Here is a 25,414-nt window from a genome sequence, read left to right as displayed (position 1 = left end):
TGCGCCGGAAGCGGAAATGGTTGGAGCCCTTGGCCCCGCCCTCGCGCCATCTTGGGGGCCCTGGAGGCGGCGCCGCGGAGGACGGAGCGGAAGTGCTCGCTGCAGCTTCCCGGAGCCGGAGCGCAGCGCCTGCGGCCGCCCGTGCCCCGCCGTTCTCCTTCCCGCGGCCGTGAGGGAGACCGCGGCTCGGCCGTAGCGGAGCTGCGAGGTGCCAGGAAGGGCTGCGTGGCGCGGGAACGGCCGGGCAGCGCCGCCTCCGCTCCTTCCGGGCTGTCAAGGCCGCGGGCGGGCGGGGCCGCGCTGAGGGCCGGGCGGGGAGGGCCGTCGGGGCCCGGGTGGCCGCGGGGACCGTGTTCCCGACCCGCGGCCCTGAGGGGTACGGGTCGCGCCCGGGATGGGGTGCTGGGGGGTGCGGCGGAGCCCTGGGGCCTGCGAGGGTCGGGGGAGCGGGAGAGGGGCCGGGCGGGGGCTGCAGCCCTCGAGCCACCCGGGCCGCATCTCGTCCGCATCCCCTGCTTGGCATCTGGGGGAAGCGGGCAGTCGCGGCCCCCACAGCTCTGCGAGTTGGGCTGTATTCCAGAGTAATGTGCCCTCTCCCCACCCTGCGTCCAGGTCAGCGCTTATCTGTAGGATGTAGTGTTAAGCTCTGGGGTGAAGGCGTTACTGACGGGCTGAAGGGAAACTAGTTACATCGGTTTTGATCGTATTCTAAATAGGCAATAAAATCATAAATTCTCCAGGCTGACTTAGTACTGGTCTGTGGCCCCACTGATAAAGGTATCGTTCGTTTCTCTGCCAGGTGTCTTACAGCACAGAGGGCTGCTTTCAGCCTAAGTACCTTCAGTGGGCTTTCGCCCTTTTCCCTTTATGAAGAGTAGAGACTGACCGCTAGTCCTGGAAGCACTTTATTTTTAGTTGAGTTGACATTTCCCAGGAAGATGCAGTTATCCCCGTAAGTGGATAAAGGGTTCTCAGTAATTCAGACTCTCACATGGCTTCTGCCGTATGCCTGAGGTGACGGCGACGGCGGTTACAGTGTGTCAGAGCCAGGTGGAGATATAAGATGGTCAGGCCCAGAGGAGGGGGGAGCCCAGGCTAGAATGTGGCCTTGGGAAGAAGGAAGAGACGGGGTCTGGAAGGGCATTTCAGAGGACTGAACAACACCAGAGGCGTGAAGCTTGGTGCACGGCAGCCGGGGGCTTTCTTAGTCCCAGAGGAATTGGGGATGGGGACGTGAAGAGAAAGGTGGGAGCCAGACTGTCAGTGCTCCCGGACGCCAGGCAGAGGACTTCGTCCCAGACTTCAGTGCTCCTGGACGCCAGGCAGAGGACTTCATCCTTTCCACGTGCATAGTGATGGACCACAGATGTGGATGAATGTGACGGGCCTGGAACAAGGCACATAGAGAGTCTTACACTTTCTGGCACGTCCTCATGGTCTCTTCTTGGACTGGTTTTATCTCCCTTTCTGTTTTGTTTGTGACCAGGCATAAAGCAGTCACCTTCAACAGGTAATTGATGGGCTGTCTACTATGTAATGGACTTCCAGGTGGCAGGGCCCAGCCCCGAACCAGACAAGGGACCCCTCAAGGAGCTTCATTCTAGCAGGAGAAAATTGAGAAGTAAACCAGAAAGGTATCAGGAAACAGTTGTACACAAAATAAAAATAGGGTGATGTGATGTAAGGGACTGGGGGTCAGTGTGGGCGGTAACGGAGGCCTCTGAAGAGGAGGTGGCCTTCAAACTGAGTGGAGAAGAGGACTGCAGGGGGTCAGCTGCTGTGAGGGCTGGCCCTGATCCAGGAACAGGGCTGGCACTGCCTTGCCCGGCTCCAAGGGTGCTCCACGGGCTGCCCACTGATTCCTCACGAGAGCCTCATGGAGAAGGCATGAGAGGTGCTGTCGTCCCATTTCACAGACTGGAACCTGAGGCATCCTGGAATAGCCTGTCCTAGTCACACTGGCAGAGAGTGGTAGAGCCAGGATCTGAAAACAGGCCGTTGGAGTCCAAAGTTCACGTTCTTGCTCCTGCCGCCCTGCCTCAGGCTATTCCTGGCAATGCGTTCAGTCAGGGTGCAAGCTGTGTTTGGTATACGTGTGTGTTTGGTATACGTGTTGTGTGTGTCAGACAAGCAGAGTTGGCTGATGGCATTTTGAGTAGGTTTTCTACATGTTCAGTTGGAGAGTGAGAAGTTCTGAGCTTTGCCTAGAGAACACCCTTTGGCGGGAGAGCCGGATATTTTCTCCCTGACATTACTCTCATCACCTCCAGTCCAGTAAAAGTGCTTTAATGGGAAACAGTCTGAGTAAAACGGGGAAACTTACAAGGAGCTATAGGACGAACAATGTGACGGGTGGCTTTCAGATGGCCTGGCTTTGGCCTAAATAGGGTGGCCATTCCAGGTGACGCATTTTAGTGTAGCCTCTATTTAAATATGGAGTTCTTTCAGTGGAGAGTAAAGGTGCTCCTCCTCTGTGTCTGGTTTACGCGGCTCCGTGAGACCAAAGGGCCCCTCGGTCTCCTTGAGCAGCCTGGCACTCTGCACAGAGGATCCAGGAACGGTGTCATGGAGCCACATTCTGCACAGACTTGGTGACGTGGAGGGAGCTGCCTGGATCACTTCAGCGCATCAGTTGTGATGGGAGAGCCAAGGCACTTGAGGGCGGGATTGCGTCTGGCCACCTGTTGCCTTCCACCTGAAGGGAAAATTTCCCCAGTGCTCACAGTGAGGATGGGACTGGAAAAGCGTTGGTTTCAGGAAGGTGCAGGTTCCGGCTCCTGCCCACTGCGAACGTGCTGATGGGCCAAGGCAACTCTTTAGTCTTTGTGAGCTTCAGTTTTCTTATCTGTAAATGAGAACAATAAGACTGACCCCAACTGTTGCTGAGGAATGATGTCTTTGCTTTTGTGTCTGGTATTTCTTAGAGCCTCATTTTACAGATGAGGAAACTGAGGCTGGCTGCGTGCTCAGAGGGTTTGCTGAAGGCCTCACAGCCGCTTAGCACAGGTGGGACTTTAAGCCAAACTTGAGACCAGAGTCTGTTTCTCCTCACTGCCCTGCCGAGGGAGCAGATGGGGGGTGGTGGGGGAGGTGAACGTCACCCCTGGCATCTTCTCTAGCTCAGGGGCCAGGAGGCACCTCATCTTTAAAGTAGGAATGACAACCGGCAGGCCGTGGGTACTCAGCTGTGCTTTACCGAAGAGCGGCAGGTCCTGACGCCGTCTCATCTCAGGAGTGGGGTGGTGGCGTGCTCAGCTGAGGAGCCAGGTGGCAGTCAGGCTTGGCTTGGCCTGCCCAGAAGCAGGGCTGTGCCAGGACCTTGGACACGTGGCTTCCACTGTTTGAGACTTGGTGAAATGGGGGTCATGATGCCCTTCACTTGAGCATCTGGGAATTAAGTGGGTAAACAATGTGACCTCTGGCACCTGGGTTCTCAGGTGAATTCCTCATGGCATCACAGCAGTGTGTTGAAATAGGAGCAGTTACGTTACCTCCGCTTGCCAGATAAGAAACTGGGACGCAGATGGATGGACTACCTGAGAGTTGTAGATAACATTTTCCTGTTCATGGGGTGGAGGACCTGGCCCTGAGAGGACAGGATCCCTCCTGCTCCTGCCAGACCAGAGACCCAGGACAGGGCGTGGAGCAGACAGGGTGCCTGGGCAGGGGAACCCTGAGGGATCCACAGAGGATGCGGTCCTTGGAGGGAGGACGTGCAGTGCCACGTGCCATGGACCAGCCAGTGGACCCCATGGCCAGCAAGGCTGCTCCTGGGGCCAGTGGGGTGGACAGTGCCACCCATGCAGGTGACTGAGGTGCCAGAGTGGGAATGAAAACGCGGCCTGTGCTCCTGGGCCCATGCGTCTCACGCTGCCCTTCCCCTCCACGGAAGCCTGTGTACCTGCTACTTTTTCCCGAACAATTCATGGTAAAAACACAAATGGTATGGACAAAATACTGAATGTTGAAGAAACCTACTTGACAGTGTTGGTGAAAATAGGGCCAAGATTTCACACCCATGAATGCTTTTTATTGAAAAGTATTTTGTGTTCTTCTCCCAGTTACAGAATGTCTGAAGGGGACAGTGTGGGAGAGTCCGTCCATGGGAAACCTTCGGTGGTGTACAGATTTTTCACAAGACTTGGACAGGTTGGTGGGTTTTTTAGTAGATGAGTATAAATATTTGAAAAAGAAACTGGACTCCCAGCATTTTCAGGAAGGATCTGTTTGCTGGTGTTCCTGATGGAGAAGTTACTTCGCCTCAGGCTCAAACTTCCTGAAGATAGCATTCTCTTCACTGTGAAGGGCCAGCTGTGGAGAGATCGGGCTCTGGGGCCACACGTGGTCTGTGAAACATATGCGTTTTCTGTTTCTGTTTTCCTTTTACCAACCTTTAAAAACATAAAACCCAGTCTCAGCTCCCAGGCAGGACAGACGCGGCTGTGGCTGCCGTTCTGCTCTTGCTGTCCCTCTCCCAGCCACCCACGTCCCCGGTGCTGGTAGCCCCACCTGCCCCGTGTCAGCTCGGCGGTTCTGTCCCTGAGGGTGAGAGGCTCTTGTGTGGGCTGCGTGTGCATTGCTTGGTGAGTGAGGGGCCTAGAGCTGCCTTTGAACGCTGGAGTCCGAACCTCAGTGTCAGGAAAAGCTTGGGTCACCGGCAGTTCCAGGTGCTGAGGATCCTGCTCAAATAAAAATTCATCACCTTAATTAAATCACATATGAAAAGCGATTGGCGATTAATGAAGTTGGGTGACAGGCATATGTAGGCTTCTATAATCTTTTTACTTTTGTGAATTTGGAAATTTCTCACAATTTGAAAATTAAATTTCTAAATTAAAATAAAAAACCATACATATATGTATTTGTAAAAATAAATACATAAAACTAAGGGCTCCTTCGGTCATGTCCACAGCCGCCTGGACGCACACATGCGGATGTGGCTGCTGGGGCTCAGGCTGTGGCCAGTGGGCCTGGGAGCGGGGCAAGGCTGGCCGCTGGCTGCTGCAGATGGGGGAGCTGACTTGAGATGTGACGATAAGGGCTGTGCTGTAGGGTGGGGACTTTGAGATGCACAGTCCTCCCTTTGGGGTGAGGCTGGGTCTTCCCCATAGTGATCCCTTGGGGCCAGCACAATGTCACAGTCTCCTAGGAGATTGTTTTGTAATAGTCTTGCTTAAGAGATGAACCTGCTTCAGGAATTATTGAAAATAAACTTTGGATTAATTGTAGTCACTTCTTTGTGCTGATACATAGATGATCTCTTGCTATTTTAACTCACTCTTTTAGCTGTTTTAAAAATTGAAAGCCAACCCTAGCAGAAGGTACATTTTGTGGCAGGGTCAGTACAGAAGTTACAGGACCTGCTTCATGCTTTTGGACTCTTGTCTTTCTAGATTTATCAGTCCTGGCTAGACAAGTCCACACCCTACACGGCTGTGCGATGGGTCGTGACACTGGGCCTGAGCTTTGTCTACATGATTCGAGTTTACCTGCTGCAGGTAGGTGTGGGCTGAAGTGACGAGACTTGGCTCTGTCCATGTTACCTGGGCGTGGTGTTCGTGGGGATGTTGTTGATCCAGTCTGTCTTGCAGGAAGTGGTCTCTAGTAATCAATTTTCAGCTAAACGCCAAATGTCAGAAAGATCTCAGTGACTGTCTTTAATGAACAGGGTTGTTTATGATTCACCCGGAGTCCCCTCGCCAGGCTTCTCAGTATACCCAGGCCGTCCTGAGCCCAGCCTGGCCCTGCCCTGGGCACATCCAGGCCTGGACAGTGGAGCCGCTGGTGTCCCTCCGACCCTGCTGCATGATGCTCAGGACAAGGTTGCGCTCTGTGGCTGCCTCATTCCTCGGGTGAAGAGTCCATGCCTTGGGTGTCATGAATGACTCTGCGTCCAAAGGGTTTATGTAGCTTTTCCTGAGCTCTCCCTTGTGTGAGGCCAAAGCACAGTGCAGGTTGAGACGCCGAGTCAAGTAAGAGAGACAGTGACCGAAGGGGGTCTCGAGGGTTTCCTTCGTGTGTTTTCGGGCACCCCTAGGTCAGGTGATGTCATCTCAGACTTCACCTGGGTGCTCCTTTACTTGCTGGTAAACACGGCGTTTCTAGGAGCAAACCTGTAAGATGGGAATTCTTCGTCGGTCTTTAGAGGAGGTTACTTAATCTTATGTGCAGAGCAGGGCATGTTGAAAGCCTTGTCTGGGCTATTTTCTCCTCTGGGGACTGTGGAAGATACTTCCTTGTTTAAAGCACACACCTTAATTATTTATTTTTGTTTTTAAATTGGAACTGGGTCCATTCTCTGATGGAAAGAATGACCTAGAAATCTTGAATCAGGGACTTCAGGCAGGAGCAGGGGGTGGGAAGAGTGCAGCACCCACAGGTCAGTTTTACTGCGTTCGGAACCAAGCTCGTGCCTCATTTGGCGTCTCTTCAGGTGTGGCCCTGCAGCTGAGGATGGACACACAGACATCAGTTAGCCCTCACATCGGGCGTTCAGCCGAGGATGGACACGCAGACTTCAGTTAGCCCTCACATCCGGCGTTCAGCCAAGGATGGACACACAGACATCAGTTAGCCCTCACATCCGGCGTTCAGCCGTCTGACTGGAAAAGCTTTTAGGCAGAAAGACTTCTTGTTTGTATGAGAAAGTTAAAGCATTTATATTTTATTTATTGTTTTGAGATGGGGTCTCACTCTGTTGCCCAGGCTGGAGTGCAGTGGCCTGATCTTGGCTCACTGCAACCTCCACCTCCCGGGTTCAAGTGATTCTCTTACTTCAGCTTCCCGAGCAGCTGGGATCACAGGCATGTGCCACCATGCCTGGCTAATTTTTGTATTTTTAGTAGAGACGAGGTTTCACCATGTTGGCCAGGCTGGTCTTGAACTCCTGACCTCAGGTGATCCACCCACCTTGGCCTCCCAAAGTGCTGGGATTGCAGGCGTGAGCCACCACACCCGACTGAGAAATTTAAGGCTTTTGAAATTGAGAATGCGGTTCTGGCTTCTAACGGGATATGCTTAATCATTTTAAAAATGAATTAGTTGCAAATAAGTGCGCTGCACTCAGGCATCTTGCCAAAATTGTCCCCACTTTTCATCTCTTGAGGAAGGCTTGGCATAAGCGCACTTTTCTGGATTTCCCAGTTGTGGATTTCTTCTGGGCAAAGGTTTAACCCTCCTGGCAGAGTGTTTTTGGCAATGTGAATTGTCTGTTGGAGGAACATCAGCCAGCACGCCTCCAGTCACAGTTGAGAGTCTGTCTTCTGTTTCTGATGAAGCTGCTCCTGGGTGGGGCTCTGGGCCAGCATCACTCAGGTGCCCGGGCCACCCGAGCCTGTGGTGTAGCTTGAGCATGTGCTTCTTGAGAAAAGCCTCGTTTTCTGCTGCGCTCCTTGTGGGGCGTCTGTGGCTTCAGGGATCACATGTGTCTAACTGGACCCTTGAAGAACTTTGCTCATTTGGGCCCTTGCTTGTCCGCTTTGTTTCTGTTCCCACAGAGTATAATTTGAGATAAATTGTTACCATGGGATTTCACTGTATTTCCTTGTCCTTGCTATGAGTAAGTTTTGTGTGTTAAAACAAAGTTAGATCAGTTAACAAAGTTGAGAGTGAACTGGAGTGCAAATGTGAACTGGCTCAGGCTGATGGATGGTCAGAGTGCACCACTGACTCTCTTTCCTTCTCTTTCAGGGTTGGTACATTGTGACCTATGCCTTGGGGATCTACCATCTAAATCTTTTCATAGCTTTTCTTTCTCCCAAAGTGGATCCTTCCTTAATGGAAGACTCAGGTAGGGTAGCGGCTGTGCACTGGGCTGTGTGGGCAGGTTGGGCCTTTCCTTTCTGATGGGATTGCCCAGTGTTCTCTGGAAACACCCGAGACTCTTCTCTTGGGGTTGAAATGTACTTGTAACGTTGGGTGATCAGGATACGTTTGTAGAATGACTCTTCAAACCCTCCTGACAGCCACGAAGTGGGTGTTCATTCTGTTTTCCCACTTTGCAGGTGAGGAAACTGAGGCATACAGGGTTAGGTAACGTGTTTGAGGTCACATGGCACCACAGACAGTAGGGGTCTGAGGTGGACAGTCCGACTCCGGCACCCGTCCCACCCCAGTCAGTGGTCCCTCTCAGAATCAGCGGAGGCAGCCATGACGAGGTTACCTTTTCCCGTAGCCAGAGGGTTCCACAGGCAGCTCACTGTGGTGCACAGAGACCGCCGGGACCCTAATGCCAGCATCGGGTCGAGTCAGGCTTTGGGCAGCCTTCTCTGGTTTCTGAGGAGCTGTGAGCTGAAGTGTTCCTGGCGCTTCATGCTCCACTATTGGAAGACTCACGCAGCTCCTGGGCCTGCCTGGGCCAGGTAGGGGCCCTGAGTTCACGCCTGACTGGCAGCCGCAGGCGAGGAACAAACAACTGCATTCCAGGACGTAGTGGCCATTGAGGGAAAACCCACACGCAGCTCCCTGCCAGGACCCTCCTCGTTCTGGGGGAACCTGCTGTCAGGGAGTAGGGTATGCTCTCACTGTGTGGCCAGAAGCCTGTGAGTCTTCTGTGTAGGATATGTGATGAAAAGATTGCTGGGAACATAGCCCCTCTCTGTTGCTGTTTGGAGGAGACTAGAAAATAACAAAGAGCCCCTTTCCTGTAGGCCTCAGTTTTCCCATCTGTAAATGGGGAGCGGCACTCATCCCAGTGGGGGAGGCGGGGTGAGAGTGGGCTTGGCACAGCTGCTGGTGGGACAGGCCTGGCGCCCGGGTTCCACGGTCAGCACATCTTTGGCTCCGCCCTGTTCTCTGCTGCTTGCTTTTTATGTTAATTTACCTTTGTTTTCTTCTGTGCCTTTACGTGGTGCAGCTGACGTGTTCCTGGATGTTTATATGGGGTTGAATTCTTCGTGCATTGAAAACGTGTGGAAGTCTAAAAAACATTCTGATAGCACCTTCTGAAAGCAGTGAATTGGATGTGTCAGTTGACCACAGACCCCTGTTTTCTCTGGTTAAACGACATGAATCTCGGTTTAGATTTGTGAGGCCTGCTAGTCCAAAGCCTTGAGGGGAAAAGGTAGAACTGTGATGGGAATGAAAAGAGGTGCCCTCCCTGATGGTTGCTCTGCCTTACAGATGACGGTCCTTCGCTACCCACCAAACAGAACGAGGAATTCCGCCCCTTCATTCGAAGGCTTCCAGAGTTTAAATTTTGGTGAGCTAATTCTTCATGGTATTTGAGAAGGAGAATTGTGCTCAAGGGTGGCTGAGACTGAGACTACACTGGTTTTTGTTCAAGTCACCTGAAAGATGACTGCTGTGCTGGGCTGGGCACGGGGAATCGCAGGGGTCTCTGTAGAAGGCCACTCACTACCTTGCCGCATTCTCTTGGTTTCAAGTCAGCACCAGTGCCCTGGAGGCTGAGTCTGGGATGGAGTGCGCACCAGCTCCTGTGGTCGTGGCCTGGGGAGGGCAGGCCCTCCGTCCTTCCTCCTTCCTCCCTCCTTCCTCCCTCCTCCTCCCTCCTCCTCCCTCTTTCCTGCCTCCTCCTCCCTCCTTCCTGCCGCCTCCTCCCTCCTTCCTGCCTCCTCCTCCCTCCTTCCTGCCTCCTCCCTCCCTCCTCCCTCTCCCTCCTCCTCCTTCCTCCCTCCCTCCTCCCTCCTCCCCCCTCCTCCCTCTCTCCCTCCTCCCTCGTTCCCTCCTCCCTCCTCCTCCCTCCCTCCCTCCATCCTCCCTCCATCCTCCCTCCTCCTCCCTCCTCCTCCCTCCCTCTCCCTCCTCCTCCCTCCTCCTCCCTCCTCCCCCTCCCTCCTCCTCCCTCCTCCCCCTCCCTCCCTCCTCCTCCCTCCCTCCTCCTCCCTCCCTCCTTCCTCCCTACTCCTCCCTCCTTCCTCCCTCCCTCCTTCCTCCCTCCTCCTCCCTCCTTCCTCTCTCCCATCCCCAGCCTTGTGGCTCCTTTTGGCTGGCAGAGGGGGACTAGCCTTCTCCTGGAGTCATTTTTGAGAGGGGTTTGAGCCGAGGTGTCCGTGTCTGCACCGGTAGGCAGAGGTGGGTGGCGCAGCCATCAGAGGGACGGGAGCGTGTGCATCCGTTTGTCCTGTCCCTCATACCCCACTCTGGGAGCACAGGAGGAACCCAAGTCTGTTGGATCAGTGAACTGAAGGAGCCTGCTGAGCTCGTGGGGCTCCACGCCTTGACTTTGCAGCCGCAGATGGAGTGTGGTGCAGAAGGATCAGGGGTCCTGGAAGCCACCAGAAGCTTGGACTAGGAAGGGAGAGCTGAGCCTCCAGGGCAGTGGCATCTGTTGGCCATGTGCTGGGATGGGAGGGAGCACTGGTGGCCATACCACAGTGACAAGGTGAAGGCCCTGGATGGTCCACAAGACACAGCCTGGGTTTCTCTCCAGATCGCAAGCCCAGCCAGCAGGCATGGGGCCCCCAGCCTCAGTACTGATGCTTTATATTTTGTGTAGTTTTAAGAAGAATTGTGTCTTTCAAGGGAGTAAGAGAAGGATGTTTCTGTGGTTAGGGCAGTACATGTCTGTGAGCTACATGCAAAGGGTCCTGCTGCTGCTGTGCCCAGGGTAGACCCCTCCTTTCCACAGGGATGCTTCTGTTTGCGGGGACGGTCGGTGCAGCTGCAAGGCTGGAGGCGGCCGGCAGGTGCCCGGTGCTGGCTGCAGATGCGGCGCTAACCTTCTCTCCCCACTTGAAGGCATGCAGCTACCAAGGGCATCCTTGTGGCTATGGTCTGTACTTTCTTCGACGCTTTCAACGTCCCGGTGTTCTGGCCGATTCTGGTGATGTACTTCATCATGCTCTTCTGTATCACGATGAAGAGGCAAATCAAGGTAAAGCAGAGGCGCTGCCGCCACGCCGGCCGCAATCGCTGTTCTGTTACCCGCAGCACTGGGGGAGCTGTGCTGGGCTGTGGTGGGTGGTGGCAGAGTCTGCCTGGTGTGAATGTGGAGCTAAGTGGCACTGTCTTGTGTGTGACGAGGACACTGCTCCGTTCCCCAGCACAGCCAGCTAACTAAACGGGGAGCGCAGCTGTGGGAGCGGGCGGGCTCTTGGTGGAAACTTTGTGGAAGCCGGGTGGGAGAGCCCCGGCGAGTGCAGTGTCCCGGTGGCTCCTCTTAGGGTGCCCAGCGCCCTGCGCCAGCCTGCCCGAGGAGGAGGGCGTTAGGGGGAAGTTAGCCGAGACTGCGGACTGTGCCCTTGACGGTGTGGCCTTCGTGCCACGGGCCTCACTCTGTGCCCGGGGTGTTGGCTGCAGAGAGGGCCCTGGGCCACCTCACATCCGCCTCGCCCTTCCTCCACGGGAGGCTCACGAAGCACTGGGATTGATGGGGTTTCAAACCTAGGCCTCGTGGGCTGTGGAAGGTCTTGCTGTGTTGTTGGGGGCACAGGAAGCCACTGGGGCCCCAATTCCACTTGTCTGATGTATAGAAAAGATGGGGGACCTGTGGCCGCTCAGATTTGGGGACAGTGTGACTGACTGGAGAGCGGTTGTGCAGTAACTGAGTCTGTGTTTCTCTCCCCAGCACATGATTAAGTACCGGTACATCCCGTTCACACATGGGAAGAGGAGGTACAGAGGCAAGGAGGATGCCGGCAAGGCCTTCGCCAGCTAGAAGCGGGACTGAGGCTGCCTCACGTGTTGCAAGAAGTTTTGAGCCATTGTTAACAATGCCTTTTTTCTTCACATAAAGTAGTTGATTACGAGGGAGTCAAATTTTCTTTTTAAAAAGGAGCTTCAATGATTTGTAACTGAAATATCAGGTTCTAGAAGAAACTGGCGCTTAAACCAAATCGCATGGATTTCTTTTTCAGTGACGTTCAAGTGTTTCTCACGGATGGAATTCTAGTCAGCTGCAGGCGGGAAGCCAGGCGGGTGGAGCCCATGGGAGCAAGGGCGAGTGGCCGGTCCCCCCGGTGCCAGGTGGGCAGGCAGGAGCAAGGCCTGCGAGGGAGGAACGGGCCGCTCCCCGCCAGCCGCCTTCCCCAGCAGCCGCAGGTGGTGCCAGCCACTCCACAGAGCCCGAGGGATGATCTAGCCTGATTCCTGCGTGTCCGAAAGAACTTAACGTTTTAAAGGTGATTGTCAAGTAACTGTGTGGGGTTCTAATGCCAGTTTCCTAATTCCATCTCACTGGAGATGTTTAAAGTTGGCCTCTGTCCTAATGACTCAAAACTTTGTTCTTAACTACCATGATTGCTTTTGAGGGCCCGGAATTATAAATATATATTATATTTTAATTGTTTGAGATTATTTTGACACATTTGTTTGATACGTAAAGAGTGTTTTGTTTTTAATTTAAATCTGTCCTCATGCAACCCTCCATGAGGGGCAGCGAAGCTGGCAGGGAGCAGACTGGCTTTGTGGGTTCAGCACTCGGCCCCCCCACTGCGGGAGAGGCGGAACCCACTTGCATGTCAGCGTTTTTAATTCGAGAAAAATACTCTCGACGTTTTAGCGAGTGATTTTACCTCCACCTTTACTAAAGTCTTTATCTAAAACATGGCAGTCGCTGGACACAGGAAAGCCCAGCTTTTGTTTGGCCTTTTCAAAAGGTGAACCCGTATTGCACAGCAGACCACCACAGCTGTGGGCCCAGACGAGACACTGACATGCGAGTGAAGGCCTCTCCTCCCGGGCCCTGGGCTGCGCAGGCTCCTCACTCTGGGCGGTGTTTCCTGTCTCAGGATTGACACGGTGAATGCTTAGTGTCTGGATTTTCTTGTGCCAGTGTTTGCATATCTGACATCGAGCTCCTCTCTTAAGAGGCCACGTTCAAGCTTGTGTGTCCCTGACCCAAGATAGCCGGTGCTGCTCCCAGGTGGTCCTTCTGGTACCATGTTGACACACTTGGGATTCTCAGACTGCAGGCAGGAGTGTGTGTCATTTTTCATACTGCTTTCTTCATACGCGCTCAGGCCTAAGGTGTGACAGGAAGTCGCATGCGCTTGGCCAGAGCACAGTGAAGCAAAGGACTGGGTGCTGATGGATGGAGCCACGGCGGCATCTGCCCACCCGGCCGCAGCCCCCAGTGCCTCTCCTGGTGGTCCTCCCAGTCTAGAGGGTCACAGCCCCCCCGCCCTCCCCCGTCTCTGGCAAGCTGACTTTGACTAACCCAGGAATACAGGGTCATCCTCATTCCTAAGTCAAACAGCAAGACGTGGTTTGCGCGGGTCTTTGCTGGAAGCCGGTCCTGCTGGCCAGGTGTTTTACGTCAGCAGGGAAATGTGGCACACACCCTCGAGGCATTTTAACACCGCTTCAGGGAATCTCAAGTTCCATCTTATGTTATTAACGTACCCACATTTTGGTGGAGTTAGTTTATTAAAGATGCCTACGGCGAACTCTCTGGCGCAGGTTAAATGCAGTTTTGAAAACCTGGAAACATCAAATGGAGGCGGGAAATAGGCTGGGGCGGAGCTGAGGGGCTGAACACAGCAGTGACCATGGGTCAGCAGGTCGCCTGCCCAGCAGGCCCCCAGGAGAGGGCTCGGGCGCCCCTGGCAGCCCCCACACCCCCAGGACCTGGCTCGTGAGTGCGTCTGGGTCAGGAAGAGACCTCTCTGTGCGTCTCAGGCTGAGATGCAGATTTCTGTTTTCTAAAACTGGAAGCGGCCTTGACGTGTATTGAAGGTGTGTGTGCCAAATGCTTCCGACGGAGGTGCTGGCCTTGGTTGGTTTCTCTCTGCCCCGTGTGGTCATCAAGTCCTCGGGGATGTGCTCTGCCCAGCCGCCCTCGGGGAGAGCAGCGCCGCCTCCCATGGGGCCGTGGGGCTGCTGTTCTCACCGCACTGGCTGAAGCCACCGGCCAGCCTCCGTGCCCCACCCCACCCAGCACGCACTCATTCAGTCCATTGCCTTAACACAAGCCTGATGGGCCGTTTTCTCACAATATAAACGAATAAAGTGTCTTCTGGCCTACTTCTGAATTACTTCTCAACTGTATGGTTTGGGGAAGGGAGGGAAACCTAAAATCCCGTCCAAATAAGTGAAACTCCTGAAGAAGTGGCTGAGTCCTACCAGGTTGGGGTTAGGGAAATATTCTGGGTTCAGGCGCCCCTCCCAGGGCTGAGAAGGCGCAGCCAGGGACAGCTTTCTGTTCTCTCCCAGGGTGGCTAGGTTAGTATCTTACATGACAAAAAACGGAGAGTGTTCTAACTTCTGTGCAAGCAAGGTTAATCCTGAGACTAAATCTTGGCGTTCGGACTCCCGTAGAGGTCATCTGTGTCCAGGCCCACCCGGGCGCCGGCTCAGCGGTAGTGCCGAAGGTAGATGAGCTTCTGGGGAGGGAACTTCTCCCGGCAGAGGGGACACTCCGCCTGCGGAGAGAAGAAGGGGGTCACAGCAGCTGGGGCCACCGGGCCATGCCCATCCCCATCGGCATTTCTTTTCCTGTCCACATTCTCTGCACATGACACACAACATAAATGTTCTATTTCCTTCAACTAATGACCAAGAAAGCCAGCCTTTTTTCAGAAGGCCGAGTCCCAGTGGGGGCTGGGGCGGGGCTGGGGGCTTGGGGCTCGGGGTGTGGGGCTCGGCCGGGAGGTTCCCTCCTGCTCCCGCAGCTGACACAGCCCAGGAAGCCCAGCTCCTGGGAAAGCGTGCTGCTCTCACCCTGCCGGCATCTTCGGTGGGTGTGAGTCAGTGTGCTAGGGTTTTCAGGTGTGGTGAGGACCCCGGGAGGAAGGGTGTGCTGGGGTGCGTGTCACAGGCGTGGGGCCTTTCAGGGCTGGCCACTACCCCAACCTGCATTCGGCAAAGCCTCAATACACATGAATTTGGAACTTTAACCCCCGCAACGAACCCACATCTGACCTACCTGGGAGCCTTTAAAAAGATGCCCACCTCTGTACCCTCAAAACTGGAGGGTGCTCAGAGCCAGACTCCCCACTTCTGCTGCAGCCAGGTGCATCTTGCCGGCACAGCCGCTGAGCACCCCAGGACCCCAGAAGGCTCCCACCTCACCTTGCTGCTGCACCACGCGGTGATGCACTCCCAGCAGAACAGGTGGCCGCACGGCGTGGCTGTTGGGTGCCTGCGCTCCTCCAGGCACAGGGTGCACAGGGGGTTTCTGGAAACGGCTCTCTCCTCCAAGGAGGCCCTGGGGAAGGTGGGGCAGAGCGTCAAGGTGGGTGCAGCTTACAGGTCCTTGTGAAGTGCCCAGGACACCCCCAGCCCCCATGTGTGGCCCCCGCACGCACCTGCGGTGAGACAGGCCGCGGTGCAGCCTCCACTCCTTCCTGGCTCGCTGCCGCTGCCTGAAACCGTACAGCTGCAGCCCCATGGACAGCACCAGGTGCAGCAGTGAGACGACCCCCAGCAGCCTGTAGCTAACACGGGCCCTCAGGTCCTCTCCGGGCAGGCTGCGGACACGGAGCTGTAAGGCAGATGGCGCCACACTCATCAGGACCCTGAGGGGATCTGGCCTCAGCGCCTGCTGGGAGGGTCACACGTTCAGTTGGCACAGAGCGCGTTAGAACCAGGCCTCTCACTGGCATGGGGAGTGCCCGGCAGAAACGATCAAGCCAGGGGGCAGGTTCAGGGAGTCTGAGGTGCCTGTTTCGTAGCCTAGCATGATGGAGAGGCCTGAGCTCCAGACCAGCCTTGGCATCACCAGTGCAGAAAGAGTCTTAGCTATGAGGCTGGCAGAGCAGGTGAGGATGTGGGGATGTCCAGGGACCACCTCTCAGAAAAGGAGGCGGGGAGCGGAAATGTGGGGCTGCAGACGCTGCCCACCAGCTACCCTGCTACAGGGACTGAAGCCCCAGTGTAACAAGGCACATGGCCCCAGGGACACTGCTCCCACCCTCCTGCTGCTGGTGACGCAGGTAGCTTCTGACCGTGCCACTGAAGGACAGCTGGCTGCCCTCGGCTTCCCGTGTCACTTTCCACTGGCTGGGAAATGGAGACAGCCAGACAGCCTCGGCCCAGGGCCGGGAACCACATACAGAGGTGGCAGGTCACACCGCCAGCATGGGCCCTGGGTGTCCAGCCACTTCCTGGCTGTCCTAGGAGAGAGGGAGCCTCCCATCTGGTTTGAGCCCCACTTCCATGCCCCTGTCACAGCAGCTCATCAAATCCCTCACCAACATGGACGGGGCAAGAAACCACATCAAATACGCGTGAGTGAGGCTGGGTACGCTGAGGACGAAGACCTGACCACTGGCTCTGCGACGAGGTCACGGTGGCCTGTTTAGGGTGTGTGTGGAGATGGGGTCGCCTGGCAAGTAGGGGCTGAGGGGCCCAGTGCAGCTCTAGGGACAAAAGGAAGGGGGTTCCTCAGAGGGCTGTTCTGGAAGGAGCTCATGCAGTAGTGGCTCTGGTGGGCCAGGGACTAACGCTGTGGCAGGTGGACATGGTGGTGGGACCACGGGGGAGGCTTCGTTGCTGAATCTGGAAGCAGGGGCATCAGCTGGGGGTCAGGATAGGCAGAGGTGCCGACGGCTGCGGAGGGGAGAAGGTGGGAACGGCCGTCTGATGGGGCAGACTGCTGGGCCAGGCAGGGGCGAGGGGTGAGGGGCTGGGGCCGGGGCTGCAGTCCATGCTCCCACAGTGTCTGGGAGAAGCTGTTTGTTCCCCACAGCAGTGACATAGGCAGTCACGGGCCCAGGTTCAGGGATCTGTGGTGAGGCGTGACCCGGGGCCCCCCGGTCAGTAAAGAGCTAAGCGCAGGGCCTGGTGTCCATGAGGGGCTGCAGCAAGAGTTCATTCTACACTTAGGGTCTGGACTTCCTTGGATCTTTCAGCCAAGTGTAATTAAACAAAATCTGCTTTTTTTCCAAGCAGAGGATTTGGGTTCCTGCCTTGACACAGATGCTGGATGTAGAACCCTGTTGGCTGAGAGGCCTGGAGGGCCAGCTCTGTGCATGCACCCAAGTCCAGTGGGGGTGACAAGGGCGGCCTAAGCGGCTGTGCCCTCAGCGCCTGCTACTTACGTACGTGATCCCCGTGAGCCTCTTGGCCAGGTGGTAGAAGACACCGTGGATGTAAAACCAGGCAACATGTAGCCGCTGGAGGCAGGCGAGGCCCTGTCTGAGGACGAAGACCGACCGCAGCAGCGCCCTCCTCTGCTGCTCAGTCAGGGTGGCCGTGTGGTGACGCATCCAGCGCCGCGCCCCTGAGCAGCCACGCCCACCTGGCACCAGGCTCCCCTGTGAGGGTCGCCCACTGTCGGGGTCAGCCTGCAGCTCCTGCTCCAGGGGGAGCAGGGCCTTGTCCAGCAGGTAGGGCAGGACGGCATGCAGCGTCACCAGCACGCCACGGCGCAACGAGGAGGGCACATGTGTCCGCGATGGGTCCACCTGGATGATGCTGACGTACTCCTCCCCCAGGGTCTGGTAGCCTGCGAGGAAGAGGATGGGTATGTGGACCCTGAGACTGCTGCCGCGGGGACAGGCTCCGGGCGCCCCTGCGAGCCGACCCTCTGCTGGCTCCTGTCAACAGCCCCATCTTGTTGCCCTTGAGCCCACTGCCACCCCATGCTGGCTGAGGCCAACATGACCTTCTGTCGCTAAGCCCACTGTGACCTCAGGCAGCACATGACAGGCCCGGCCAATGGCTGCCCTTGGCTCCCAGGGCCTTGGCTGGCCAGTGTCCCTCCCTCTCCTGGCTTCTCCCCAAGAGTCTCTGCTCTTTCCCCTTTCTCCCTAGCTGTCCCCGCCACCTCCCCCAGCCCAAGCACTCGGATCCAGTCCCATGGCTCTCCACCAACCACACAGCTGGCACCACCCGATTTATGCCCAGCCTGGACCTTACTCGTGAGTGCCAGCCATGCAGGTCCGCCACCTACCTGACATCGCCATGTATCCTCAGATGAGCACCCCAATTCCACCCCTGCCAAGACAGCTTTCAGCGCCCCCACCCAGAAAAGCTTGCTCCCCGTTCCCATCTCTGTGGATGGCAACGCCAGGCCTCCGGTTCCTGAGGTCAAGCCCAAGGGGCACCCTGCATGCACCTTCCCTGTGTGTTCCACCCCCTCGCTGCCGCCCCTGCTCTGTACCACCACCATCCTGTGGGGGACTGTCACAGCCTCTGTAGTCTCCCTGAGCCCAACTTTGTCCCCTGAGGTCTGGTCTTAGCTAGTGGTCGGCCTCTCTCTTGCCCACGTCCCTGCAATGCCCCAAGCCTCGCACAGGGAAAGCTATGGGCTTACAAAACTCAGGAGCCCCCCGGGGTCATTCTCCCAAACCGCCAAGGATGTGTTCTTCTCAGGGCCTTTCCCGGCTGCTTGCTCTGCCGGTCTGGAAAATGCTCTTCCCCAAGACGTGGTCTTTATCTCTGAGAGCCCCTCACTTCCCAAGATGCTCTGTGACGCAGCCACATCTGTCTCCCGCCCACCGAGCACACTCTCCACGGCGGCAGGATACCCGGGGCGAGCCCCTCGTAGGGAACCAGGCTGGTACTGGGTGGTCCTTGCTACATGCGGAGCTGGGGTTGGGAGCCTGAGAGCCTCTGTCAACAACTGCCTCTACAGGGTGGTGACCAGCCTGGGCCACGGACCCACCACTGCTCCACCAGGGCACTGTCACACGGGCACTGCACCCTATGACATGGCTCAGCACTGTGACTCACTGGTGCCACCAGGGCTGGCCACTGAGAAATGGGTCTCAATGGCACCCGGGGTAAAGTCTTAAACAAAGATCCCCAGGGACACACAAAGGCTGGAAAAGTCGGCTCCCTGCTGGGAGCAGATGCCTCGCCTCCCTCGGAGCAGTACCTCCTGCACTTCCCTGAAGCAACCTCACCCGGGCCAGCTCCAGGAGCTTCTCACACTGCCTGGCAGCCCCCTGGCCACCGTCCCCAGACTTGGTGTGTGTGGCTGCCCTCAGTCCTGAGGTCCCGTGGGAGCTTCTACCTGCAAGTGTGGTGAGGCCAAAGTAGGCCACATCTGAGAGCAGCTCAACCTCCTTCCTCCACTCCAGCCACTTCCTCGCACCTGAGGAGAAACAGTATTAGTCCGGGGGAGCTGGTGGGCATCCCCTGAGGATGAGGGACCACAGTCCTCCCCCAGTTGTCTAGGCCCAGATCCAGTCCCACCCCTTCCATGAAGCCAACACTCACTCCCTGGCCTCCCTCTCTGCTTCTGTCTCTGGAGGCACCACCTTGACTTGCCTTAGCGTGAGCTGCAGACAGTCTGTGAAGAATCTCCCACCTGTGCTCATCTCTTGCTCCGGGATTCCCCTGAGCAACTGTTCTAGGGCCTATGAGGGCCACGTGGAAAGATGGTCTGGGGTATTAAGATTACAGGCCAGAGGCCAACTGTCTAGCATCAAAAAGCAGCTCTCCAACTTGCTGGCTGTGAGGTCTTTCTGGAATCTCAATTTGCTCATCTATCAGAAGAGTAATAAGTCCTACTTGGAGGGATGTTTGAAGATTCAATATCTGTAAAACACCGGGAACAGTGTCTGGCACAGGGGTAAGTGCCAAGTGTATTGTAAAACAAGTAAGTACACACACAAAAAATTCTCATCATGTCACTCTCCTGTTCAGAATCCACCAATGGCTGCCCACCTGACACCCATGGGCCTCCCGGCACAGAGCCTGGCTGTCTTCTGATATTTACCCATGCTCTTCCTGTCCCATGGCACTGTTCCTGCAGCCACGACACCCCCACCACTGGACTCTAGTGCCACTGCTCCCTGAAACGTTCTGCCGGGAGTTCATGCCTTTAACGACTGCCTGCCCCACCCCTCAAAGACTTGATGGCTTTGCCTTTTATTTTTTTTCTTTTTGAGATGGAGTCTCACTCTGTTGCCCAGACTGGAATGCAGTGGCGCGATCTCGGCTTACTGCAACCTCCGCCTCCCGGGTTCAAGTGATTCTGTCTCAGCCTCCCAAGTAGCTGGGATTACACGCACGCGCCACCACGCCCTGCTGATTTTTGTATTTTTAGTAGAGACGGGGTTTCACCATGTTGCGTAGACTGGTCTCGAACTCCTGACCTCAAGTGATCCACCCGCCTCGGCCTCCCAAAGTGCTGGGATTACAGGCGTGAGCCACCACACCCGGCATCTTTTTTTTTTCGTTTTTTAATCGGTGATGGGGTCTGGCCCCGTCGCCCAGGCTGGAGTGCAGCGGCACAATCATGGCTCACTGCAGCCTCATCCCTCGGGCTCAGGCGATTCTCTTGCCTCAGCCTCCTGAAGAGCTGGGATTACAGATGCCGGCACCACGTCCGGCTAATTTTCAGATTTTCTGTAGAGACCGGGTCTTGCCATGTTGCCCAGGCTGGTCTCAAACTCCTGGGCTCAAGTGATCCTCCCGCCTCCGCCTCCCAAACTGCTGGGATGACAGGTGCTGCTTCACTGAGTACACTGGCTTCTATACTCAGCTCACGGCCTGGTGAGGCAGGCAGGGCCTGGCTGAGCCTACACTGGGGTCAGCAGGGCGAGGGGCCTGGGCTGCTGCTCAGGCCTAGGAAAGGCCGGGGTCAGTGTGAACGGGACCGAGGTATGAGGCGTTCGCGCCGCGGGCGCTCTGACCCCTCTGCTCACAGGGGAGGATCGGAGGGAGGCTTGAAGCACTTGCCAAGGCCTCACACCTGGAGGGGGCAGAGTCTTCCCCAGCCGCTGGCGTCAGCTGGACCTGCCCTGAGCTGGGGACGGGAAGGGCTTGGGCGGGAACTGGAGGCCCACGCAGGTCCCCCGCGGTGTCTGCGGCCTATGCCTCTGGGGCCACCTGGCCAGGGAGGGCAGGAGGTGCCCCGCACATCCCTGAATGGCCGCAGGGCAGGCGAAGAAGACTGCCGGGTCCCAGGTTGTGGGACGGGCCCAGGCGACCTTGACCACACACGGCAGACACCCCGCCTCCATGAGGGGCAACACCCCCTGGGCCGCTCGCGAGGACGTCCGGCCGCGCCCGGCCCTCACCCGCCAGGCTGTGCAGGGCGCCGCCCGCCGCGCTCCGCAGCCCACCGCGGTAGTACTCGTCCTTCTGCGCCGCGCGGATCACCTCCGGGGGGCTGGCGGCGGCCGGGGCCATGGCCGCGGGTTCGGGTGGTCCCGAGAAGCCACGCCGGCCACGCTCACGCCCAGACGGGCGAGAACTGATGACGGCACGACGTGGCTCTGCGTGCGGCTCAGACCTTCTGCGTCAAGGTGCTGGGGCGGGGCCGGACTGGGGCTGGAGGCGGGGCCAGGGCCCGGGCGGAAGCGGGGCTGGAGTCCGAACCAGCGCAGCGCGGGGCGGGGCAGCGGGAAGGTAGTCGGAGGCGCAGGGCGGGGCGGGGCGGGGCCCGCGAGCCGAGGTGGGGGCGGGGCACGCGCGAGGGGCGCGGGCGAGGCAGCGGGATGGGCTCGCGGCCGCGTGGCTGCGGCGCCCCCGGGGTCCCACGCTGCCAGGGGCCCCTGCTCCGCTCCCTGCACTTCCACGGGCGGCCTTCCCACTGGGGACAGCGCTGCGGAGTGGAGACGCTGCGGGCCCATTTACGGCTGGGGAGACGGAGGCTTTCGCTTGGGTCTCCGGGAAGCCGAGCTCCCAGCGCCGGCCGCGGCGGTCCCGCCCTCGCGCCCTCTGAGCTGCGCGGGCTCTCAGCGCGGGTTGGCCAGTTCCGGGGAGCCGGTCGGTTTGGGGGCCAGAGGGGCACGAGGCGAGACCCGGGACCTTCCAGGCCCCGAGCAGCCGCCTTCCCCAGTAATCCTGCGCGAAAAGCACACGGCCGGCTTGGTGTGGACGCCCCCCTGGTGCCCACGGGAGGCAGGGCCTGGCGGGTGGGGGGCAGCCGGGAGGCCGCCGCGTGGTTCCAGGACGGGCGGAAGGTGGCCCTCCACCCTCCACCCTCCACCCTCCACCCTGCCTGGCCTGAGCCCCGCGGGTGCTCTGGGGAACCACATCGCAGGCGCTCCGACCCCTCTGCTCCCAGGAGAAGAGCGGAGGGAGGCCTGAAGCACTTGCCAAGGCCGCACACCTGGAGGGGACAGAACTTTCCCCAGCCGCTGGCCACAGCTGGACCTGCCCTGAGCTGGGGGCGGGAAGGGCTGGGGCGGGAACTGGAGGCCCACGCAGGTCGCCTGCGGTGTCTGCGGCCTGTGCCTCTGGGGCCGCCTGGCCAGGGAGGGCAGGAGATGCCTGGCACATCCCTGAATGGCTGCAGGGCAGGTGAAGGAGAAGGCCCTGTTTTTTGGCCCCAAGGGCAGCACTTGGCCCTGGAGAGTCCTGCAGGATTGCAGGAGGAAGGCAGGGCACGACAAGGGGGCGTCTGCGCCTCGCTGACCTCAGTGGGGAGGGCCTCCAGTTCCTTGCCTCACCTCTAGTTCCATCTACAGGAGCTCAGCTGTGGGATCATCCCCAGACTGGCACAGCCCAGTCACAAAGCCAGAGCCCCACCCTGCAGGAATGGCCCCTTTTACAGGGAAGGGGCATGGCCTGGGTGGCCCCGCCCCGCAGGCCGTCTGGCTACCAAACCTCCCAGCGCCCCCGCGCCCCTTTGGAGTTCTGACCCCGCGGGTGCACCCGTGTCTCCTGGACACAGAGGCTGCCTTCTGATTGGGTTGAGCACTTTGGGCCGAACCCCTCATCCGTGGACCAGGCAACCCGGCATCGCCCACGTGGAGCCGCTGAGGTGATCATGTGTTGTGGTCAATGCTTAGATAACAGTTTGAGATGCCGCTCTGGCCCCTGGGTTCATGGCTCCACGTCTGATTCAGAGGAGGAGGCTTCGGCTCCTTCTTTGGATTCACACTGGGTTCTAGGATGGGCCCCTGACGGGAGGGCCTGCTCTAGGAGGCATCCCCCACCGCTGTCCTGCCTCAGGACTGCTTTCCCCACTCTTCTCATCTGCACCCTGGGCGACAAATCCCAGCCTCACAGTGGGAGGGGCCTGGGCAGGACCCGAAACAAAGTGTCCCAGTGTCTGCTGTTCCTGGGCAGGTGGGGCTTGAGGGTCCCCCACGGTTCAAACCTTGGCTCTAGGCCTTGGCTGGGCCGTGTAATGGCACCCGCGACCCTCAGTTGCCTCACTCACTGGGGCTTCGAAGGCCTCTGGTGCCCCGAGGGTCCTTCCTGAGGGCGACTTGAATATGGCGGTCCTATCCTGGGATGGCCGGCAGGTGGCAGCGTCAGCCCGTCTGCTCTCCACCGGGCTCCCCGGTAGAGTTATAGGGGATTAGGCGGTGAGTTTTGCCCCAAAGGGAATTGAATCTAGATCAGAACCACTGGCGAAGTGGAGAGACCCATCTGCTCGAAACAGCGGAGGGAAGGAAGCGCCTGGAGGGGGTCTCAGGGAGGTGGGGCGGGAGTCAGGTCTCCATGTCCTTCCTGGCTGACCGGGCAACCTGGGAGCTCTGGTTGGTTCCAGGGTTCTGGGGTGGGACATGGGGGGTCCTGCCAGGGGAGGGGGCGTTTTCCACTTGGCACCCTTGCCTCCCTGTGGCAGCCTTCTCTTGAGCCCTTGGGACTTTTGACAAACTCTGTCCCTCTCTTCTTTGGGGATCGAGGTCAGGAAGGTGGAGACTGTGGATTTTTTTTTTTTTTTTTTTGAGACAGAGTCTCGCTCTGTCGCCCAGGCTGGAGTGCAGTGGCGGGATCTCGGCTCACCGCAAGCTCTGCCTCTGGGGTTCGCACCATTCTGTTGCCTCAGCCTCCTGAGTAGCTGGGACTACAGGCGCCCGCCACCACGCCTGGCTAATTTTTTGTATTTTTAGTAGAGACGGGGTTTCACTGTGTTAGCCGGGATGGTCTTGACCTCCTGACCTTGTGATCCGCCCGCCTCAGCCTCCCAAAGTGCTGGGATTACAGGTGTGAGCCACCGTGCCTGGCCAAGGCTGTGGATTTTAGGGAGAGCAACCACAGGCATTGGGCAGAAGTGGCCAACAGGGCCCAGCCCCAGTCTTGGGTCTCTTGACAGCCATGTGCCTGGCCCCAGCAGGGGATCACCACAGCCTTTAAACCGAGCGTTATTCTTGTTGGCAGCGCCTTACATCCTTCTGGAGGAGCCTGTTCTTGAATCAATAAGCCCCGATATACCTCACCATCTCTTGCCACTCAGCCTATGTGCCGCCCGGCTTCAAATCCAGGCTGCTGGGGACGCTGCACAGCAGTGCTTCCTGGCTGGCCTCTGACCGCAGCCTGCTGTGCCCTCCGCCGGCCCTGCCATTTACAGGGGGCTCTCACACCCATTCCGTCTGAACTCCCCTGGGCTTCTGTCTTCTGGTCTATGGAATGGGACTGGGCAATAATCAGCTGGTATTTATTAAGAGCCTGCTTTGCTCCTGCCCAGTGCACACATCGTCTGGTGTCTGGTCACAGTGCAGGTCTGGGTGGATGGGCCTGGGCTGAGATCCAGTTCTGCATTTCCAACAAGCTCCCAGACCAAGCCTGCGCCGGAGCAGGGCTCTCAGCCTCGCCCATCACACTCACCCACTTCCGCCCAGCAGCGGCAGGTGTGTTGTCCGACATCCTTCCTCTGGAGGGCCTGCGCTGCTCCGCTAAACCCAGTTCCGGTGCTCTGGGGAGCTCAGAGGCCGGGGAGGAGAGGGAGCTCGGGGTGCAGCCCCACGGTTCGTATCCCCAACCTCCCACCAACACCCAGTGCGGTGGACAGCCCCGCAGGTGATCTGACGCACCAGCAGGTGCTGCCCTCTGTGCCCCCTCTGGTGGGGTGTGAGCACCACCAGAACAGGGAACTGCTGTGCCTGGATTGCTGCCTGGCACCCAGCAGTCGCTCAGGACCCCGAGGAGGGCAGGGTGGGCCCAGGAGCTGGACACAGCAGGTTGGGGTCCCTGGGTGGGCAGGTGCCCGGAGCACAGAGCAGGAGTGGGCGCTGGTGCTGCTTGAGGGGAGTGGCTCCTGCCCAGCGTGGCAGTTCTGGCTTCAGGGGTGTGGCCGTGTCCCCTCCCTTCTCTTTAGCTATACATGGGTTTGGGGATTGAGGAAGGGCCACCCACAAGCTGGCCCCGAGTACAGGGACAGGACTGTAGGGTGCGGCCCTCGGGAAGCCCCTCGCAGCGCCAGCCACAAACCAGGAGAACGGGTTCGTCTGCCTGGCTGGAGGCCCTGGAAGCCACACTCCACCCGTCTGTGGCAGACCCAGGACCTGGAGGTACCTGCAGAGTGTGAGCTGGGGAGGGTGGGCAGTGGGCGGCACTGGGCCCAGGGAGGGGAAGTGAGCCCTGGGTGGGCACAGTCAGGCAGAGGCCCCAGAGCCAAGATGGGGAGGGTGGGGCCCGGCAGCCAGAGGCAGGAAGTGCTGGTGGATGAAGGCCTCCTGGAGCCTCCGTGGGAAACAGTGCCTGGGCCAGGGTTTAGCAGGTGAGGTTAGGACAGGGGTGCAGAGTGCAGAGGGTTGGTGTGGGCATGGGCTGGCCTGGGAAGTGATGTTGGGTGATTTTGGGGCTCGGGCAGGTGGTCCGGGGCTCTGCCTGTGTCCCTGTGCTGGCCGGGGACCAGCAGGAATGAATTCCTGGCAGAACA

The 25,414-nt window shown here is 58.1% G+C and overlaps 3 protein-coding genes across 11 annotated transcripts; 2 read left to right on the top strand and 1 right to left on the bottom strand.

The window, feature by feature from the left end:
- Positions 1–13,923, top strand: RER1 (retention in endoplasmic reticulum sorting receptor 1). 7 transcript variants are annotated; one of them, XM_055382851.2, is made up of 9 exons: positions 49–208; positions 1,549–1,634; positions 2,925–3,006; positions 4,062–4,149; positions 5,394–5,498; positions 7,690–7,789; positions 9,121–9,199; positions 10,699–10,834; positions 11,528–13,923. In XM_055382851.2, exons 4-9 carry the CDS (start codon positions 4,069–4,071, stop codon positions 11,615–11,617), a joined length of 591 nt encoding a protein of 196 aa, XP_055238826.1. In that variant the 5' UTR covers positions 49–208; positions 1,549–1,634; positions 2,925–3,006; positions 4,062–4,068; the 3' UTR covers positions 11,618–13,923. The 7 variants fall into 7 exon arrangements, with proteins under 7 accessions (XP_030862563.1, XP_030862562.1, XP_030862564.1 ...); XM_055382844.2 differs by having other exon boundaries at positions 50–208; positions 1,487–1,634; XM_031006702.3 differs by lacking the exon at positions 2,925–3,006 and having other exon boundaries at positions 22–208; positions 1,487–1,634.
- Positions 13,308–21,117, bottom strand: PEX10 (peroxisomal biogenesis factor 10). 3 transcript variants are annotated; one of them, XM_004024506.5, is made up of 6 exons: positions 20,874–21,117; positions 18,860–18,940; positions 16,941–17,347; positions 15,207–15,382; positions 14,971–15,106; positions 13,308–14,321 (listed from the first exon to the last, which is right to left on the bottom strand). In XM_004024506.5, exons 1-6 carry the CDS (start codon positions 20,983–20,985, stop codon positions 14,253–14,255), a joined length of 981 nt encoding a protein of 326 aa, XP_004024555.2. In that variant the 5' UTR covers positions 20,986–21,117; the 3' UTR covers positions 13,308–14,252. The 3 variants fall into 3 exon arrangements, with proteins under 3 accessions (XP_004024555.2, XP_018865705.2, XP_063559434.1); XM_019010160.4 differs by having other exon boundaries at positions 15,207–15,439; positions 20,874–21,060; XM_063703364.1 differs by lacking the exons at positions 18,860–18,940; positions 20,874–21,117 and adding an exon at positions 18,158–18,835 and having other exon boundaries at positions 15,207–15,439.
- A 105-nt stretch (positions 21,118–21,222) lies between these two features.
- Positions 21,223–25,047, top strand: LOC134758552 (collagen alpha-1(I) chain-like). The gene is made up of 2 exons (XM_063706621.1): positions 21,223–22,564; positions 23,914–25,047. The coding sequence occupies exon 1, from the start codon at positions 21,294–21,296 to the stop codon at positions 22,254–22,256; it is 963 nt and encodes a 320-aa protein (XP_063562691.1). The 5' UTR covers positions 21,223–21,293; the 3' UTR covers positions 22,257–22,564; positions 23,914–25,047.
- Positions 25,048–25,414: the final 367 nt, after the last annotated feature.

Source organism: Gorilla gorilla, chromosome 1 (genome assembly GCF_029281585.2).
Source record: "Gorilla gorilla gorilla isolate KB3781 chromosome 1, NHGRI_mGorGor1-v2.1_pri, whole genome shotgun sequence".
NCBI lineage: Eukaryota > Metazoa > Chordata > Mammalia > Primates > Hominidae > Gorilla > Gorilla gorilla.
This window is presented reverse-complemented; position numbering and strand designations above follow the sequence as displayed.